General features: G+C 41.9%; 1 protein-coding gene across 1 annotated transcript; it reads right to left on the reverse strand.

The window, feature by feature from the left end:
• Positions 1-2225: 2225 nt before the first annotated feature.
• On the reverse strand, positions 2226-20216 carry igsf11 (immunoglobulin superfamily member 11). Its single transcript, XM_019892817.1, has 7 exons — positions 20111-20216; positions 17173-17336; positions 9329-9536; positions 8252-8407; positions 6972-7094; positions 6314-6461; positions 2226-5052 (listed from the first exon to the last, which is right to left on the reverse strand). The coding sequence occupies exons 1-7, from the start codon at positions 20172-20174 to the stop codon at positions 4497-4499; spliced, it is 1419 nt and encodes a 472-aa protein (XP_019748376.1). The 5' UTR covers positions 20175-20216; the 3' UTR covers positions 2226-4496.
• Positions 20217-20443: the final 227 nt, after the last annotated feature.

Below are 20443 nucleotides of genomic sequence, written 5' to 3' on the forward strand. Positions count from 1 at the left end.
AGCAGTGGTGACGGCCTTGACAGCACACATTTTGCGTTGTGAATGTTATTTCCAATGAATAAGCCCTCCACCGAACACGGCCCACATGGTGGCCACTTGACAATGCGTTCCCCATGAGTCGCTTTTAAACCGGCCGCATTAGGGAAACCTGTCATTTGCTTGAATAGCTAATCCTCCCCTCCAATGGGCAACTTGCTTGTCACTTGCCAACATAACAAAGCTAATGTGAGCGGCAGCAGTGATTCTATGGTTTGCTCACAATATCGTGGCTACAACAGTGTAAGTGGAGCCATGGCGAACCATCGAGCTATTTAAGACAATTTATCCACTTGTTGAACTCCCCATGCCTGACAAAAGCCTCACTGAGTTCGCATGGGGGGGGGACTCTCGCACCTGGATTTGGCCCGTGGGCCGCTTGTTTGGGATGGCCTCAGTACTGTTAATGAACCCTAAAACATCAATGCAGTACAATCACAGCTCGACATTTTTCCTCATCCTGTGACTCAAACTATATTCTAAACCAATTCATTTGTAAGGTTTAATAATTTATCAAACTGGGGTTTGTTTTCTAATGTTAGCAGGGCTTGTGAGCTTGAACTCTCACAATTAATTTAGGGGAACGTGAGACCGTAAAAGCAATTGGTTATGTAATTTGGCTCCACACGAAAAGCACCGACATTACGCTGTTAGGAGGCTGTTAACGAGAAGGACTCGGGGACAGAAAGGAAGGTTCAACTGCAGGTAAGATGAGGTATTTAGTCATGTCAAGTGCGAAGGGTCCTGGTCAAGGGAGAATCCAAGAGGCAGGTGCACGGCGGGATCAGAGTTAACTCGGGATTAAAAAAAAAAAGCTCACCAAAGAACGGTTGGATATATTTACGGTAAGTCGATGTTGAGCACAGATGCTTGACTGACGTGGCGGAGGCCAAGGCCATCTTCTGAGGACAGCTGTTGATTACCAGATGAGGTGCAGATGCCGAGTGAGTCCAGCACGCCGGTGTCAAAACCTCCAGTGATACACACACACACACACACCAGGGAGTGGGGTGGAGCTCAAGGTGCACAGAGACAGCAGACTTGACAAACGCGTTATATGACGCAATTGCAATTGTGCACCATCAAAAGTCCAAACACAATATTTAAAAAAAAAAGAGTATTGTTAAATGAAGACCTCTCTGACGGTGTCAATCAAAAGTAAACATTATTTTGTTGGTCAAGGTAGACTTTTTGCCTTATTTGTTCTATGATGTAACTCGTGATTTTTTATGAAGTGCATCAACACTCCCATCTAGTGGTTCATTTCTGAAGTGATTCTGGAACATTCAACCAGCCATCCAATTTTGATACAATTTCTCATCAAGGTTGCTGGTGAGCTGTACTTAGAAGAAAGGCAGGATACAGACAAAAAAAAACAAAACATTTATACTCACATTCATACCTATGTGCAATTAACCTAGCATGCATATTGGAATGTGGGAAGAAAGCAGAGAAACCTCACACCAGCACGGGGGAGAGCCTGCAAACTCCACACTGGGAGGCTGCTGCACATTTAGGACATGCAGGTCATTCACACTGAGTGAGTGCATTTGTGACAAAGCAGAGACAAGATCATTATATGAGTATTCACACTTTTTGTTTGGTGGCTTGGCTTGAGATTTTTCTTAAGTAAAATTGGTGTCTGGGGAATGCTGGCCGGGACCAGTCTGTTTTGGAACAACGTCTTTTGTTATTCTCTCATGGGGTTACGTAAGCAAACAAAACAACAGACAAAATACTGAGGAAACTAAATCCAAAACAAAATCATGAAAACAAAAAGAATCCAAAGTAACAAACACAAACCATGGCTGAAGCAAAAAAGTAACAGCAACAGAAACTTATGACCCAACACCGAGTGGTCGTGCCAACAGTCCTTTTAAACAGACCCTAATGACACAATGACCAACAGGTGTGCAGCGGCAGGCGGAGCCCTACAGTGCCACCTGTTGGTCACAAACAGAACCATGACAAGTGTGTGTGTGTGTGTGTGTGTGTGTGTGTGTGTGTGTGTGTGTGTGTGTGTGTGCGCGCGCGCGCACACGCCATGGTGACTCGTAATACATTAAAAAAAACTCTCCATCACAGCACACTCCAGTAGAGTCCACATAACTCATTTCATACAAGCATTGTAGTAACCATTCAAGAAGAGCGACAGAAGTACATACTCAAAAACACACAAAGGCTGAAGATTGTATCAACAATATTTTATTCTCTACAAGTTCGTGTTATGTTTCCTATTTGACATTTCAAACCAACAGTAAGAACAAATTGATTCCTTTACATATTTACAAATTGGTTTGGTCATTATTTGCTCTAACACCTCATTGTAGACGCTCGGTCACGGACACAGGACGACTGGTGATTCTTCACCACTTCCCCATTTTCGCTCTTTCAGGTGGCCAATCTCCCTTAAATAACAACAACAGAAACCTTAAGAGGACGTCTCGGTGTTAACAACCACGTTGGGGAACATTGTCCGAGATGCTGAGAAAATCTTAATGATTTGGAAACACTTGACAGGTAAATAAGAAGGGTTGCGATTACATGTGTGCTTTTGTTATTTTTGGACTTTTTAGTTTGGTTGTGTTTGAGTAGCATGAGCGAGTTTAAAGAGAATGTGCAATGAAATCCAACTTTGCCTTATTACTTTGATCCACATTGGGCATACACAATAACGAGCTAATGAACACGTCTTCTAAGCAACTTACCCAACTGAACTTTTCCATCTTGTTCTCTTCTCATTGGAGTGAAGAATGGCACATGTACAGCTTTGACTTCATGGATTTACAAACATTAAATACAAACAGAATTATAAAAGTCAGATCCAGTTTCAACCCAGTGTAAATAAACTCTCACAAGATGACACAAGAAGGTGACACTGGCTCAACACAATGCGAGATTGTTTCAAAGACAAAATTGAGATTGCATTTTTCAACTGTAAATAATAAAACATTCATAAAACTGAAAAAAAAAAGCATGAACTCTTTCGAATAAGTGCGGCATCATGTTGTGCGAGAAGCCTTTTAGTAGATTGCATTAACACCCAAGAAATGACAAAGCTGAGTTCATCTGCTGAAAATTTGGTTAAAATATAAACGTTTTATATATTTCTACCACATACAGCATAAATAGACTGGGTTTGCCTGCCTTGTAAAAAAAAAAGTCATTATTTGTGAGGAAAATAAAAATACAAATAAAAGAAAAAAAAATCCCTTCAGTGGATCAGCATTATTTTCTTTCTGCGCCTCCAACGCCACAAAATTTTAAGACACGCGAGTCAAATTGAAATGTACTCCGATTCTACCCTACAGTTGTAGTTACAATATATACAGTAGAAAAACAGAAGCTGTTTTCCTTTTTATCAGTGGGTAGGGGGGACAAATTATCTTTTAAATACTGTATATATTTCTTCCTTTATAAAGCATGAATTAAATTCATCAAAAACATGGTTTCCTAAAAGCAGCACAGAGGTGACGGACCAGATTAGGACAGCAGTGAAGTGGAAAGACGAAAAAAAAAAGCAGGATGTAAACTTCAGTCATCCTTTGAAGAGCAACATTTTATCAGTACAGTTAAAGCAGACATCTCCATTTTTGTCTCAGAAATAGCAAGAAAATATATATCTGTAACCAAAACATAAAAGACAAAAACAACAAATTAAAAACAAAATGGAGATGCGTACTTGAAGATTTGTAGGGGTAAAACATGTCATCGTTAAGACAGTTCTTAACAAGCTGGTAGGCTCTCTAAATTGCTCGAAAAAAAGTGCATCAACACATTTAAAACATTTTCATGAAATTAAGTATGCTGTATTATGCAATGTATTGCACCTATAAAGCCTGTCATTCTCTTCTCCTCTAAGGCCATCGCAAACGTACGTTCATCTTAAAGTACCTCCCAACAGACACCGGAACATTCAATTTTTCAAAGCTAAATCATCGTTATCATCATCGAGAACCCAGTTTTTGTATTTGTTGAACATAAAAACAAAATATCCTGATTTAATTCCTTTACAAAGGAATTTGAGTTCACTCCAGTCCAACCGCGCGGTACACTGAGATTGAAAGGCCTGCATTGTTTAGCGGAAAACCGATAAACAAACCAATACTGTCGTTACAAAACCATCCGACGTGATTAAAAAAACGGATTTAATTTCAGTCTTGTACTTCCAAATAAAAGGTAAGATCATTTCAATAAATAAATTGGCATTAGCTTGTTTGAACTCTGCTCTGCAAAATCCGACTTTGTTTTTAGTTAAAAAAAAAAAAAAAAAATCAGCAGCACACAGAGTAGAGAAAGACACAGTTGTAATAGTAAAATAAAGGACAGCAGGCTGTTTCAGCCCATATGCGGTTTGGTTGACATTATTGGATTTCAAAAAAAGAAAACAAAACAAACAAACAAACGAAAAAAAAACAACCCAAAAAGTTTTGTTTTCAAAGAGTTAAGCGCAAAAGTTTTCAGACCAGCGAGCCCGCTCGGCTCTGTGCGGGCACCATGACGGGCACCGCTCCCATCCGCTCCAGCGTGGCCTGGCTCACAGCGTACGAGTGCGTATGCTGCCCGTGCGTGGGCGTCACCACTGGCTTGAGGCTCACGGAGCCGTTGCTGCGCGCCATGGTGGTGGGAGATGGGGCTGAGTTTGTGGTGACCACCAGGGTCTTGGGTGGCGGGAGTGTGTGGCTGCCGTTGGCAAAGGAGGACGTGGTCGTCGCGGTGGGCTGAGGGTGGCGAGACAGCGGGGCGGAGCCCGGTGCTGTGACCGCCGAGCCGTGTCCGTGTCCCGGGTTCTGGGACTGTCTGTGTCCGTGTGTGCCATGGACAGCGGTGGCGAAGGTCTGCCGCGTGTCTCCGTTGTAACGCGTGTACGAGTTGGTGTCGTAGTTGGGTTTGGGGTTGTGCCAATAGCGACTGTTGTAGGTGTTGGTGGAGGTCAGGGTGTCGTTCTCTGAGGATGAAGCATCGGCGTGGAACGCTTTCACTGATGAGGACCTCTTTGGCGGGAGGTCGTCTTCCCTGTGGTGATGAGCGAGTGAGAGGATATTTGCTTTCAAAACAGATATAACCAACCCGGATTGTTTGTGATGAAGGTAAAAAGCTTCACCAGAGTAGACTGCTATTCAAATGCTATTTTCTTCTTCTATGCATTGAATATTGTCAAAAATGCTCGACAATGGATGCTGGTATGTCTTCGTGTGCATTGTCGCCCCCAATTCTCATTTTTCATCAATTCATTTTTATTTTTTTATAGCGCTAGTTCTAGCTCTATTTTTTTTTTCTAAGGCCCCTCCCCCCTTCCTTTTGGGAAATCCCCCCCCCCCCCCCAAAAAAATTTGAATTGTACTGTTCACATCGACATGAAAAATCACGTCACATTCGGAAATTAAGATAATAATGAAAAAAAAACCTGGACATTATGCCCTGTGTGTACTAGCGTAAAATTGAACAGGGGTTTAACCCCCCCACTGAAGTCCTTGATAAAGCAGCCAAGGAAGTGAGGGAGGGAAAGTCTGTTTGTATTCTCCTGCAACCTGGACAAATTGAATATAAAGTAAAATGGGGAGGTTGTGAAATTGGTCGAGACAAGTGTTGAATAGAAGAAAGGACGGAGTATGGAGCAGTGAGGGAAGGAAGAGCAATTAGTTTACCCCCAAATTTAACGAACTTCTTGTAGTGATCCCATAAAAGTGCCTCAACTTACTCCACTCTCCCTGACAAGTGGTACAGAAAATGTAAAAAAAAAAAAAAAAAAAAAAAAAAGTTAAATGGATGGATAGATTTTGCCATCACTTAACTTACATCAAATGAAAAACTAAACTGACAATATAATCAGTCTCACTCTGCGGCGACAGTAAAACAGCTTCCACACATCTGAGAGGACTTCCGCCAATATTTTGTCACGTGTCGCGACAAACATTTGTGAGACTGAAGTGTGACGACCAGGCCCCTTCAATATTTTGAGAGTGTTGTCAGAGTTCTTTGTAAGTTCCTCCTCAGCAAATTCAACAAACCATTTTGTTGCTAAAATTTGGAAGCAGACAGCTCTTCAAAAGGTCTTGTAAGGTAAGATGAAAAATGACTAATAATGGCAAATGCCTGATTGGTAAATCGCTTAAGAATGGGCCGGAATACATACTGAATACAAAACTTCCCTAAGACATTATAAAATCCTGGTGAGAGCGAGTGGATGTACAAATAATTGTACCAATACTTTTGTTTAATCAATGTTACAATTCTACATTGTTACCTCGTTTAGAAAAGAAAAAAAAAGATGAACCTGATCTCATTGGGTATTTCTTCCTCCTCGTATTTGTTCTTATTCTTCCAGTAGTAGAGGGTGACCACCACCAACAGGCAGCAGATGATGAGTGCCAGCACTCCAGTTGCAATGGTCCCTGCTATCAGACCCACACTCTGAGGCTGGGCTAAAGAATGTTGGAGGGGGGGGGGGGAGACAAATACTTTGATACTGTATAATATAAGGGAAATAACAGATTGCCAAAGAAAAAAAAAGACACGTAAAGAACTCCGAGCGAAGGTCCATATTCAGAATGCACCGCGCATTTCAGCCTACAAGAACTTCATTTGTAAAATGAGAAACATAGGAGAGGCTCTCTCGTCTGTGTTTGCATAAAGTGATGCTCGACGGAAATATAATCAAGCGGGTCAACCACAACGCATGAATTCAAACTGCAGTTTGTCCCTGTCTGACAAACCCCGTTTTCATTTCGGCCTGATTTGTGTCAAATACGCCAACGTTTGACAATCCATAAGGTTTCATTCTTGCTCTCATATCACCTTGACAAATGTCACAGACAAGGCTTTTGAACTTTACTTCAGCCAGTTCATATGAAACGTCAACAAATACAAGTAAGTGAGTCGACAGAGGCACAACTATTCGACAGCTAGAAGAGCCGTGTGTTTGGAGAACTTACGTGCAACAACCTGAAGATTGAGCAGGCATGTGCTCTTGCCGATGGCATTGCTGGAGGTGCACTGGTAGAGTCCTGAGGTACCGGTGCTGATGTTTCTCAGTGTTACAGTGCCCTGCATTTGGTCTGTGGGACACACACACGGGTTGTAAAGCCAGAACATGCAGCATGATTCCCATTACACACATTTGGTTGAAGGATGGGAACTGTGTTGCTTTTCGAATAGGTTAAATAGCATTTTAAGAGTTCCCTTTTGTTCCGCAGATCGGTTTGAACTACTTCTGCTACTACCCAACAGGGGGCGCCAGATAGCTTTAGTAGAAAATGGACGACAAGCTATTACTGCACTCTTATGAGCGTCTCGGTAGAAATATTCTGCCTTAAGAAAGATTATGCGCAGTTTTGATTGAACCCATCGTCGATATATTGATTTATCCTTGTTTATTAATCTGGTTATTTGTGCGAAAATAAGTGTATTGTGGTTATGGGCTTTTACTCAAAGTGGTTGGATCAATACCGATCATTGTTATCTTTGTGAAGGCAGAAATGTTATACCAGGTATTGTATTGGATCATTGTGCAGGTGTACGCAATGTTTTGGCCACGGAGTATATTCTGCATACTTAATAACTGTTGCAGATTAGTTGACTTTTTCACAAAATGAAATGAATGAGTTAAGAGGTTGCACGCGCTGTGTAAAAGCACTACTTGTTTCACGAAAAGGCTCCAACAACTGCCTGGATATTTTATTGACATGAAGAGAGTCTAATTTACAGTCATGAACATGCAGTTTCAATTGCCATTGCTTCTGTCGAAAACGTGTACTCTTTGTACATGAGCCTTTATATGACCGGTAGTGTACACAGAGTGCAACAGGTGATGAAGACTGTCTGCTGTGCAAAGGACACAGCCGGATAAGAGAGGAGAGGCCACGAAAAAGCTCTCTTAGGCTGAATGCCAGCTGCCGAGTGACAGCATCCAGTTTAACACATGCAAGTGCTTCTTGGATGAAGTGTGAAAACGTCAGCAATTGGTAGTCAGCATGAGAGAAGTGGGTGAAAATAACACCACCAATTCTTGATCTCACACACACGCAACACATTTCTCCTTTTTCTCATTTCAATCGCACAACGGGACATCGGTCCTCAGGAGGATCACAGGGCGGAAATCTCCAGGTATGGTAGTGATAATGGACGGACGGCGGAGCCTGCGCTCCCTGTGTGTTACATTTACCAGCAAAGGTGGGGCAAAAGGGAACCCCGATGGCCAGCTTGTTTCTAATACCTTGCATGGCGTTGTGCGGCAGCTTGGGCAGCGCGTCTAGCTTCTCCCACGAGTAGGACGGTGTTGGAATACCTTCATCTGAGCTGCAAAACAGCATGATGTCACTGCCTACATCCAGCGTTCCCTGGATTCGACATGCTGGCACCGAGGGGGGCACTGACAGATGAAAAGAGTGGGTGGTAAGATGTCAACCACTTTACGATGCAATTTATTTTATTTATTTTTAACACAAGATTACGTTTACCGTATTTTCCACACTAAAAGGTGCACTGGATTATGAGGCGCACCATCAATGAATGGCCTATTTTGTAATTTTTTTTATATATTGGACGCACCGCATTATAAGATGCAATCTACAATGCATCCACTAGATGGACCTACGCTCAAGGAAATGCCAACAGAACACTACACTACAGCCTGATTTATATAGCAACGATCAGATGTAAGTAAAACTTATTTAATAAAGCAGCGACACAGTTCACTTAACCAACAGCAAGTTATAACATTGACTCGTTAACGTTGAACTCGCTTGTCGCTGCTCTATTTCCGCGTTCGACTGCGAACCCGATTGCCTTACATTTGAACTCTGCATTGTAAGCATGTCTCTCTTGCAAGGAGCCATTTTTGGGGGGGGGGGCAACATATTACCGTAATGACCATACATAAGGTGCATCGGATTTTAAGGCGCTATGTGAGCTTTTAAGAAAATGGAAGGCTTTGGTGCGCCTTTTAGTGCGGAAAATACGGTACATAGACGGATGGGAAATGACCGTATATGGTCAGGTAAGTAAAAGTGAGGTACTTAATTCAGCAGGTGCATATATGTCACACTATGATTTGTGAAGTGAAGATAAAATGACAAATAAACTATCCACTACTCATAAAAAAGTTGTGATATTTGGCATTCGGGCCAAATGACCTCAAATGCAGCAAAACTTTTGAATGCACATGTCCAACTCTTCAATGTTTCAGAACTGTTTTGCACAATTGCTGTTCTCTAACATGGAGCTAAGAGACATCTGCTAAGCCAAAGACAATTGTCAATAATCACTTCGACAACGGTTATAGGATTACTACCTAACACAGTGAGCCCGATGACACCAATATTGCGCCCCCCCCTGTCCGGGAGGTTGTTCACCAGACACTGGTAGGTTCCCGTGTCTGACAGCTGGGTGTTGTTGATGAAGATGGAGGCACTTGTACTTGGCATGGTGGACACAAAGCCCACACGTCCGTTGAGGTGGTTCGCGAGGCTGAACACTTGGCCGCCTTGGTAGATGATCACCTGGATCGGCACATCACAGAAGGGAGAACAGAGGTGGCACCAGCAAAGTGAGGGGGGGATGGGTGGAGACAAAGATGAAATTATTGACATTGATGGCAGAGCCATCGTTCAGGGAAATGACAGTTGAAGGGGAAAAATATATACATTGAAGAAATTTTTGTGGAGAGCTTTTTTACTTTTTGTCGCTTGGAAACTGAACAACCACATGACTAAAATCTGAAGAAAAAAAAAAGCAGTGGCTAATTACAATTTTTCTTGCTTGAGGGGTGGGTGGAGTTTTACTCAGCGTAGGTGTGAAAAGTAGAGCTGTCCCCATTGACTATTTTTCGAACTCGATTAATTTATTGATTATTCCATCCATTGATTGAATAATCTGATGACAACTGTATTTTGCATTAAAATGTATCGCAAAATCATTTTTTTCTGACGACTGTTTATTAATTGACTGTTATATTTATTTTTGCCGAAACAAAACCAAACAAACTACAAAAAAAGCAAAATCACATGAGAGGGAGGAGAAAATGTTACATTCCAACGTAATTAGAAATAACAACCACCTGTATCCCATGAGAAAAAAAAAATCAAGCATACAGACGAATAAGTGGTCACTTCTGGCTGAGTGACAAAAGAGAACATACTATACAGGTATGCTTTCTCAAAGCTATAAGTCTCTAAAGTTAAAAAAGCATCGACTTAATAGAATGAATAATTGAAACTATTTGCCTTCAAAAATTATCAACAGCGATCTGTTGCAACGAAATATCGCTGTTGTTCGGAGCCCGTTAAAGGTTGGAATAACATTCACAAAATTCCAAATTGAAGTACGTTAAAAGAAATAAATAAAACAAAGGCTTTTTTTTTTTTTTAAAAGCCCTGCTCTGATTTTGAACTCGCTTTGAACAGGCTGGTTTGTGTGGCCGAGCCCCATGCAAAACAGCTCCCACCCCTCAGCTGGGCCTGCACAAAAGATGAAGAGGACACGCACAAACACATGGTTTTGTGCACATGCGCACACCGACACACACAGAAGGGAATCAGAGGGGCCATTCATTTGGCTGAAAAGAGACCTCACTGAACTGTTCAAAGACCCAGCCAGGGAAACAACTAGCTTCAGTGTGTGTGTCTGCGAGCGTGACAGGGATAGTTTTGATGAAATCTGTGTGTGTGTGTGTGTGTGTGTGTGTGTGTGTGTGTGTGTGTGTGTGTGTGTGTGTGTGTGTGTGTGTGTGTGTCTACTGTCCTTCACTGCTGCTTAACGGTTGTAAATTGCACGGCTGCAATTTCCTGAGTGCAGCGCGCTCGCTTTGTCCTCTTACGTGCAGATGAATAGGCAGCTCCTCAGCTGTGATGAGAGCCTGCAACTTCATCTCCTCCAAGTCTGTGCCGTTTGGTATGTCAGTGTGCATTCATTTACTCGCGCGATTGGTGTATATCGGGGTTGAGAGTGTGTGATTGCTCTGCCAAAATAACTGTCCCCGGTTCTCCCCGCGTGTCACGGTGGCACGCATTCACTTGCATCGGTCAAGTCTGTCTGTCCTGACACCTATGCAATCCTGTTTCATACTCTGATGACTTTACAATATAATCTCGATGTACACCGAAAACGATCCAGTCAATCGACCTCACCATTTAACATTCCGTTTGCGTGTGCATGGATGAGCGGAGGATTAAAAGTAAGCAGTGGGAAAGAGTCAATTCAATGCCTTATTCTAAAAGTGTGTAAGCGTATGCATACTGTATCGCCAAATGTAGTGTATGTGTCGAAAACACCTCATCCCCCCGCGTGACCTGCTTGGCTTGGTCACTGTGCGCCGACAGAAAAGAGGTCAGCGCAGGCATTCAGATGACGAACCGAGCAAAGAACACAAGTCTGGACATGCCACTGTCTCTCTACCAGTCAACCTAAGCTCCATCATTTCTCTTAACCTAAAGCGTTACATTGCACGTGTGTTGGAGAAGCATCGCTACCGTAACTGGTTATTTTCTGAGGACTATAGCCTATTTCTGAGCAACCCAAAGGACCTTTTGGCTGCGAATACAAGGGATACTGCTACCGTCTAAATAAAGCCTGAATAAACCTCTAAACCCCCACAGCCTCCCTTCAATTTTCTAACCATAAGCCGTCACTGTTATCTCTTTCTATCCTCTGAGACATGACATCAACATTATGAGCCCTCGCTCACTTTAAACTGCAGGTTTGCCATATGGTCCTACTCTGTTTTACGGTCAACCGTGTTTCCACAGCATCACTGTGCATGTATACGATCCACCAGCAATATGTTTTTGTTTTGTTTTTTTTTCCGAGAAAAGATGCTGAATTTAATTTCATCATTTATTTTCAAATTATCAGACAGCCGACTAGAACGTCTCCACAGAGATCCTGCTTCATTCAGTGTGCGAGAAGCGGTGACAATTGTTGGCACGAAAACTTCTCCATGACATCGTACATGCTCACGATGTCCTGAGCATCTGACGCTCTGTGAGATGTTTTCCTATTTCCCAATGGCAATGGTGTCAAACATAAGGAACAATTTGAAGACGTGGGTGTTATTGAGATGGATGTGACCACAAAGCAGCAGAGAAACCAGGAAGAATCCTTCCAGAAGTGCATGAAGGCATGTCAGAGGAAGCTCCAAAAGTGCATTGGACTTCAACGGCATTATTTTGAAGGGGAAAACTTGAGTTTCTTCTGATACACCTCGTATGGTTTCCATCCAGATTCGGACCTCCAAGTTTCACTATTCCCTATTACATACTGTTCAGTTTTGTTGCATTCACCCTGTTTTACAAATGCCCAAGAGGGTTCTCATTCGCATAACTGCCTTGAAAATTTTTCGTAGAGTTTAAAAATCTCCCTGACGCGCGATTTCCGTGGAAGAGGACAGCACATCACCATCAAAATCTCATCCACACTGTGAAGTGTACGGTAATGGTGGTGGGGGGTGAAGGAGGGGATGTCATCATATTTTGGGACTGCTTTCCTGCCTCAGGGACTGGATGCATTGAAAAATGATTTCCCAAGTTTATTATACCAAGTCCATCTGTCTACCAATTGAAGCTTAACAGTAGATGGGTAAAGCAATCGGACAATGACCCAAAACTAATCCGACAATTAAATGGCTGCAGCAGAAGAAAGTAAGACTTCTGGAATGACCAAATACGAGAGAGAGAGGGAGAAATAAATATTTTCGTCATTATTTATTGTTATTAATTACAGCAATACCAAGTATTTTTGCTTGTGAGGATAAGCGGCACTGAAAATGGATGGATGGACGGTCGGCTTGACGTATATCCGGAACAATACATGTTACAGCAGTGATAAAGTAGCGTTTAGGGAGTTCCGAAGAAATATACGGACAATGCATAACAGTTGGCAGCTCAGCAGTCCTGACTTCAACCCAATAGAGATGCTGTGGTGTGACCTCAAGAGCATGATTCCCACCAGACATCCCAATAATAAGGGAGAAAACCTGATCTCCCATCCATCCATTATCTAGACCACTTATCCTCACATGGCTCACGGGTGCGCTGGAGCCTATCCCATCTGTCTTTGGACAATAGTCCGGTTATACCCTGAACTCGTTGCCAGCAATCGCAGGGCACCCAAAGAAAAACAACCACTCACAATCACACCCTAGGGCAATTTCGCAAGCTCAATTAACATATCATGCATGTTTTCGGAATGTGGGAGGAAACCAGAGTACCCAGAGAGCACCCACACAGGCATGGGGAGAACATGCAAATGCCACAAAGTATGGTCGTGGCCCGGAATCAAACCACGGACCTCTGCACTGTGAGGCAGATGAGCTAACCAGTCATCTACCGTGCCACCCAAAATCAGAACAAAAACAACTTAATTGTCTTGATGTGTGTACCTGGCCTAAAACGATCTTTTATTGATCCCATCCCCAGAGGGAAAAGTCAATTGCATTGCGTATGCCTTAGATTCATCCTCTGATGGACTGGACGGTTCGGATGAGGATCAAAATCTGATCATCCGAAATACGTTGACAGATGTTCTCTATTACAGATTAACGTTAGTTTTGCACCACAGATTATCACTGACCTCAATATAACCAGAGCAGCGGTTCACTTCAAACTGTAAAATTATACTTTTCTGTATTCAAACAGCTGCTAAAAATATCCTTTCGACATTTAACCTTTGTGATTCACACATCAGAGTCAATGGAATAAACCACTAATTAACACACCCACAGTCTCTGATTGGCCCTCACCATGATGCGAAAGTAAAACATAAAATATGTGGTGCTTTTATGGATGGCATGGCTTAGTGGTGGTCTGAGAGGAAATATCTATCTATAGATAGATAGATAGATAGATAGATAGATAGATAGATAGATAGATAGATAGATAGATAGATAGATATATTCGGGCAGTAGGCGGGGGACACCCTGAACCGGTTGCCAGCCAATCGCAGGGCAATTTGTTATTATATACTCCGTTCAAGAAGCGACACTGATAAAATAAATAGTGTGAGGATAAGCGGATGAGAAAATGGATGGATCACGACAAGAGGAGATGATGTCAAAAAAAGCAATAAAAAAAACTTTTTTTAAATTTTTTTTACTTGTAACTATATTTAATGAAAGCCTCAAACTCTGACTGAAACATCAAATGATAGTTCTCGGATGAATTAATGAATACAACATGCATTCAGAATTTCAGAATCCTAGATTTCACACTGGTCTATAGGGTAAAGGGTTGTGAATTAATTATAAGCAAATTAAAAAAACGTCTGCAACAACATCATGGACACTCTGGACCTCAAGAGCGCAATGTGCCGAGTTAGGGCACAGAAACCACGTCGGCTTGGATCTGCGTTTATGTTTTCTATTCCTCCATCTATCCATTTCTAGCTCTTCATTTTTTTATACCGCTTGTCTTCATTCAGGTCGTGGGTGAATTACAGCCTACCCCAGCTGACTTTGAGCAAGACGCCCCAGGAGTTGTCGCCAAGCAATCGATACGATGTGTTACCAAATTAATTCGTGACCAAATCCTTAAAATAGAATAGAATGTGGAGTTGGCCTTGTAGACCGGTGGCTGTAAAACACACAAACATGTGACAGAATGAAAACTAACAACATCAAGCAAAGCAAATTAAAAATGTTTTTTCCCGCGTAACGCCGAAGAAGCCAAGTTTCTGTGTGAGGAGCTTGACGTTTCTCATGCTTTTGCCGTGTAACGCAGCTCAATAAGTAGCACTGTCGCTTTTTATCTGAACAGGGTATTCAAATTTGAGAAGACTGAGCGCGAGCTGAGTGGTCCGAGAGCGCTTTTTAGAGTGCTAACGCACGCCGCGAGGGTGTGTAAGTGTACAGAGTTCTGTTCAGTAATTCTTAATGGCTTTTAGCATCAACTGTAATCATTTATGACATTCTCTTTCTCCAAAATGACCTTGTTCTAGCACTGTCGCCGCCCCCCACACCCACCACGCAAATTCACACAAAGAACTGAAAGTGCTTGTTTCTGCTTGTGTACGTCCTTGCACGAGTCTGTTGCTTGTGACAATGTGCACTTAAAAAGTTGCTACCCTGTGTTTTTATACTTCTAAAGTACACATTATGTAATGTCAAGCGATGGTGCCGCATAAAACAACAAATCTCTAGTGGCAGTGTACAATCTTGTCAGTTGACAGCAGCTGATAATCGCGTGAAGTCACTCTGTTTACTACATTTGTTGAGCATACCTGAGCATCACAGCGAGACCATCACGGCGTGATGGGCTGTATGCAGTTTTTAGTTGTATGAATTCATGGATCTGAGTTCACACGCGCCATGCATGTTTGTGTCTCTACGTGTTGCGTGAACACAGTAAATATATTGAAGCTATGCATGGATGCATGCGCAGATTTGTGCTGCGATATGGACGGGCGGCCCGTCTGACGCTAGTTTGTGGCGTCGGCGTGTATGTCTGAGAGCTTCTGCGTGTGGTGAACAGCTGCTATATAGAGCCTGTCGTGGGCATGAGGTAATTAGTGCAGAAGATAATCATATTATTTGGACGGCCGACCAGCGGAGGTTCAAAGTGAGGGGAGGCAGGTGAGCTTGTATGGCCAGCAGCTGCATGTTAAATAAGTTAAAAATGAATCGCATAAGGCCTGAAAGCGGGAAGGACAAATTAAGCTGACAGTGAGAGAGGGTAGGTGAGAAAAAAAAAACACACTTAAGGTGGCACAGCATGAGGCGCAGGATGTTAAACTAACACCACGAGACAAAAGAGAGCACATTATTCTTTCATTTCAGTTTGTTTCTGTAGAATAAGCAAAAAAATAATAATAAAACTACTTGGTAGACTTATAAACAGCAAGGCCACACCCACAACCTCTACATCTATTAAAGCCTAAAAGCTACTACTTCTACATAACTTATATTCCCAAGGTGCGTTCAGATGCACCAAAAAGAGATTCTCTACCTGTATACATTTGGCTGTAAAATTGTAACTTTGCATGAATCATGGGTACGGTTTGTCACATGGCTCATTTAGCGTATACGGTGACAGGTTCGTTTCATGTGTAGCAAATCACAACACAATCAGGAACAACCTCACTTCATATTCAGAAGTAGCAATTTTTGCTGATTGCTTTTATTTTGCTTCATTATGAGCCAACCTCATGATCCAATACAAAGATGTCAGAAGCCAGATAGAGAAGAACCCGTACGATTCTTTTAATGTATTAATGTCGTACATGGGGAGAAGGATAAAAATGCTACTTTGCTGATGTACTTGCATGCATGACGGTCATGGAATTAACATTTGCATGCATCACGTGTTTCGTGAGTGCACATTTCTTTTTACTTGGTGCATGAATTCTGGTATGACACTTTCCATATGTGTGCGCGACTTGCTTTACTTGAATTTCAGTGACAATTTGTGTCCGTGCAAATGGTCATCGGTGTCTTATGTGTTTCACAAAGTATTTTACTTCCGGGCATGTTTTATGACACTTACGGGATCCCATTTAAATCCGTCTTTGCGAGCATGGCAGAACATGACGAAAGTCATAACAAATAAGATTTAGACTGGCCATTCTTGCCACAAACTGCGTGTGTTGCACAAACAGGAGAGAGAGGATCTAGAACTTAGAATGAGTCTAAACGACTCCAATATATACTGGATACTTCACCTGGCACACTTGCTGTTCAACTGAGAACTGCCTCTAGTTAGCAATAAATATACCGTGTAAATATATTGATATACATATTATTATATAGAGAGAGCTACATCTCTGTATGATGCAGTACAATAGTAAAGTTTGATTGGATATATCTGTACAATAGTTCTTGAAAATAATTTCAATCAATTGCATGGCCAAACTTCTGTTCCCGGAAGTGCTCTTCAGGCTCTATCTGAACACACCTTGTTCCAAATCATCGTCGGAATCGTTTGTACCTGTTTTGACTGCAAGATGTCAAGGTGAAAGCAGCGATCCACATGGGGCATATGCGGTGAGGTTACATTGGAAAGTGAGTTAGAACAACTATTCCCGGGGCTACTGGACTACGTGTTCTCGGCATCCCTCCTTTAATTCACCGTTCCTTCACTCAAGAGGCTGCGGCATTGAGCGCAGCTTCACTGTGGGTGAGCCAGGGTGTGTGTGTGTAAGTGACTGCACCTGTTCCGGCTGGTTGGCATTGGACAGTGGGATCACCATCCAGATGATGTTGAGGTTGTTGAGAGCAGCGCTGGTGCTGAAGGAGCAAGGCAGGACGGCTGCTTGGCCTCGGGCTACCTGGATACTGCTCTGCGACACCATCACATCCAATGCGTGGACGCTCACTGCAAGGGGAGCCAGAAAGCGATCGGTGACTTCAGGCACAAAAGATACCATTGCAAGACACAACATTAAGTATAACGGAATGATCTAATTCGATCATATATAAAAGCGCTGTGTCAAAAACATTGTCAAAGTGGTATTAATGAACAATATCTTTTTTTTCCCGGTTGATTGTAGAACTGCGCATGAACTGCTGAGGGAAAAAAATGTTTGTTCAACACAAATATGTCAGAGTCAGATCAGTACTCTTATGTCATTATTAGCTGAAAGAATATTTGACGCATATCATGTCGAGAATCACATTGAATTCTGTTGGTCCACTCAGTAATATGGATTTAAAATGTTCGAAAGTATAGCAAAGCCTCATGGATGTCTAGCCAACACAATTGAAACTTTGCATCACCAAAAAGGTAGCGTCAGCGTATTATCTTGTTTTAAATCATTTTGTTTGGAGAGGTTGCCTATGTGTGAGTTGTAAATCACAGCTTCAATGTCATCTGCTTGTGCGTATATCAAGGACTCTTCTCCTGTGAATTGTGTCATTAAATGAAACACAGCAACAGCGACTAAATGAACAAGTGGGCTGCGTTATTCATGTATGGTACCAAAAGGTTTGTGGTTTGTGAAACCAATGTTAACTCTCAAAAATCAAAAGGAGCGATTTAGCTAGTTTGTTCGTCTAGCAACAGCTGTCAGATATCTCCGCCTCACAAAGACAAAATATGAACATGCGCAACCTATTTCTAGTTCGGCTAAAGAAGTTACAGCCCAAACCAAATTACATCTCCCCACCAGAAGTCATGTCCGAAACCCTCAATGACTTCATCTTTATCGAAAGATTGTGAGGGGGAAGATGCCTCTGATAGAATTAAAGATAATTGATCATGTCCTGTTAATCCTCTTTGTTAGTGATGATGTCTGATGCTGATCTTGCCACTAGCATGGAGGGGGCTAGCCAAATAAATACGCTAAATAGGGATCTTGGCCGTTTGTGTTTTGTCTCGGTCAGTGATTCCCAACCAGTGTGCCGGGGCACCTGAGTGAGAGCTCTAACTGTTGCATTATCAAATTCCACTTCATTGGTGAGAAAATTATTATTTATTAATAACAAATAATGTATCTTTGTGTCTCTATCTATGCCGGCAACTTATCGTGACAGAAAAAACAAATAAATGATCGTCTATTAGATGGCAAAAAAGTATGAAATTGACATATGTATCCTTTCATTTTTTTGTGACAATTCTATTTGGTGGTGTGTCATGCGATTTTAAGAACTTCAAACATGCACCGTGGCGCAATCAAGGTTGTCAATCACTGGTCCAAGTCACTCTGTTATCACTGATAGGATGCCGAAAGTTTTTACTTGTTTTTATTATTTTTTATTATTATTACCGTCTGTTGCTTTCTTGGTCTGACTGCAACTTCCCACGCTTTCTTTTGTGTTCTATATACACTCACTCGAGACACAAGGGAGGTCAGCTAAACCACTTCTCATTGATATAATCATGAAAAAAAAACCTAAATTATTCAGGCCTTTTTACTTCAGCATATTGCACTCAAATGTCAGCCCCGCTGTGACTCCTTTGCACCGATCAATTGGCACATGGTAAGCCGACAAACAACGTCCTCATTACAGGTAATGAGTCGCCATTAAGTCATATTGAATTCAAGAACAACCGAAGGAAGAAAGAAAAAGAGAGTAGGAGAATCTTCCCGCAGAACGCTTCCCCCCAAGGCTGAAGCTCACAATAGCTGCCGGGCTCATTTGAGACAACACAGGATTCAGAAAACCTCTGAGTAAGGTGTCGCTAAAGAGCCCACATACAGAATTAAAAAAAAGAAAGAAAAAAAAAACATGCATACCGTCTGTTGGTCTGTCTGTCTGTTTTTTTTTTTTTTTTGGTCTGGTATCAGCCAAATAATGAGTCATCCACTGAAATCATTGGGAAATCGTGCTCCCGTCAACTGCAAAGGCAGTCGAGTTGTTTTGTTTAACAACATCCCCTGATCTTAACCCCCACATTGAGGACAAGGACAAACTAAAAAAAAGAGAGAGAAACAATTTGGGGAAAAATGAAAAATGGCATTTCATGAAATCATCCGACAATCAGTCAGGAACTTCCAGTCGGCCTTTCTTGAAACTTCAAGTTGAGAAAGAAATTCACCCAGCTTGAGCAGGGTTTTAGATAGTCCAATAAGTAATTTGAAACAGAACATTTACTATAGTTAGAGACATTATAAAAGGCCTCTTGATTGGCCAGTGAACCACTGTCAGAGTTTTTCAAGTTTAATATTTGTCAACCTTTGAGAGTTTTCTGTGTTTAAGGGCGACATATAAATACATTGAGTGCTTGACTTGAAATGTCACCGATGTGGTAGTTAACTGTAACGATTTGGTTTTCTGGTGCTGATGAATTTGCAAAATTGCGTCGCAGTACTTATTTCATCATCTGTTGTTTTGTTGAGTTCATAACGGTGATTACATGAAATACTGAGCTTTAATAGAGCTCTTGCATTACTGAATGGTTCTTTGATTATTCTTGCTCGGGGCTGAACTCAGTAGTTGTTTCCATGTCTCCGTGATTATGGAAATTGTCACAGGGTGGGAAGAGACCTCACTACCACAAAGGCTATTTCTTTTCATTTCAAACAATCTCATAGAAATGACCCGTGATACAGCTATGATCAAAACTGAACAGCAGCTATTAAATGCCTGAATAAAGTTGATTGTTCTTTTTTTTAAAGGCCATATTTTTGTGAAACTCATTGAACTCACATTCCCCGGTTAAAAGGAGGTTGAAGACAGCGAAAGAGAAAAGTGGTGTTTCAAGAGAGGCCATATTGAAACCGCCACCGCAGGCGACGCAACAGCCCTTGAGGAGTGAAGCGATAAACAACATTGAGGATCTGTTGGAAAGCTCAAAGTTTCCATTTAGGAGTCGCTGCGTGTCATAACTGCCTTTGGTTCATGCATGACAAAGAACTACATCACGCAATGTACAACCGTATATACGTTTTCTATATGATGTATGCGTGTGAGGGTCAAGTTCAAGGTGCATCCATGTCGACACAGAGAACAAAGATTCCAATACTGTGGATAGGTACAAAT

This window comes from Hippocampus comes, unplaced genomic scaffold, assembly GCF_001891065.2.
Source record: "Hippocampus comes isolate QL1 unplaced genomic scaffold, H_comes_QL1_v1.1 scaffold72, whole genome shotgun sequence".
Taxonomy (NCBI): Eukaryota; Metazoa; Chordata; class Actinopteri; order Syngnathiformes; family Syngnathidae; genus Hippocampus; species Hippocampus comes.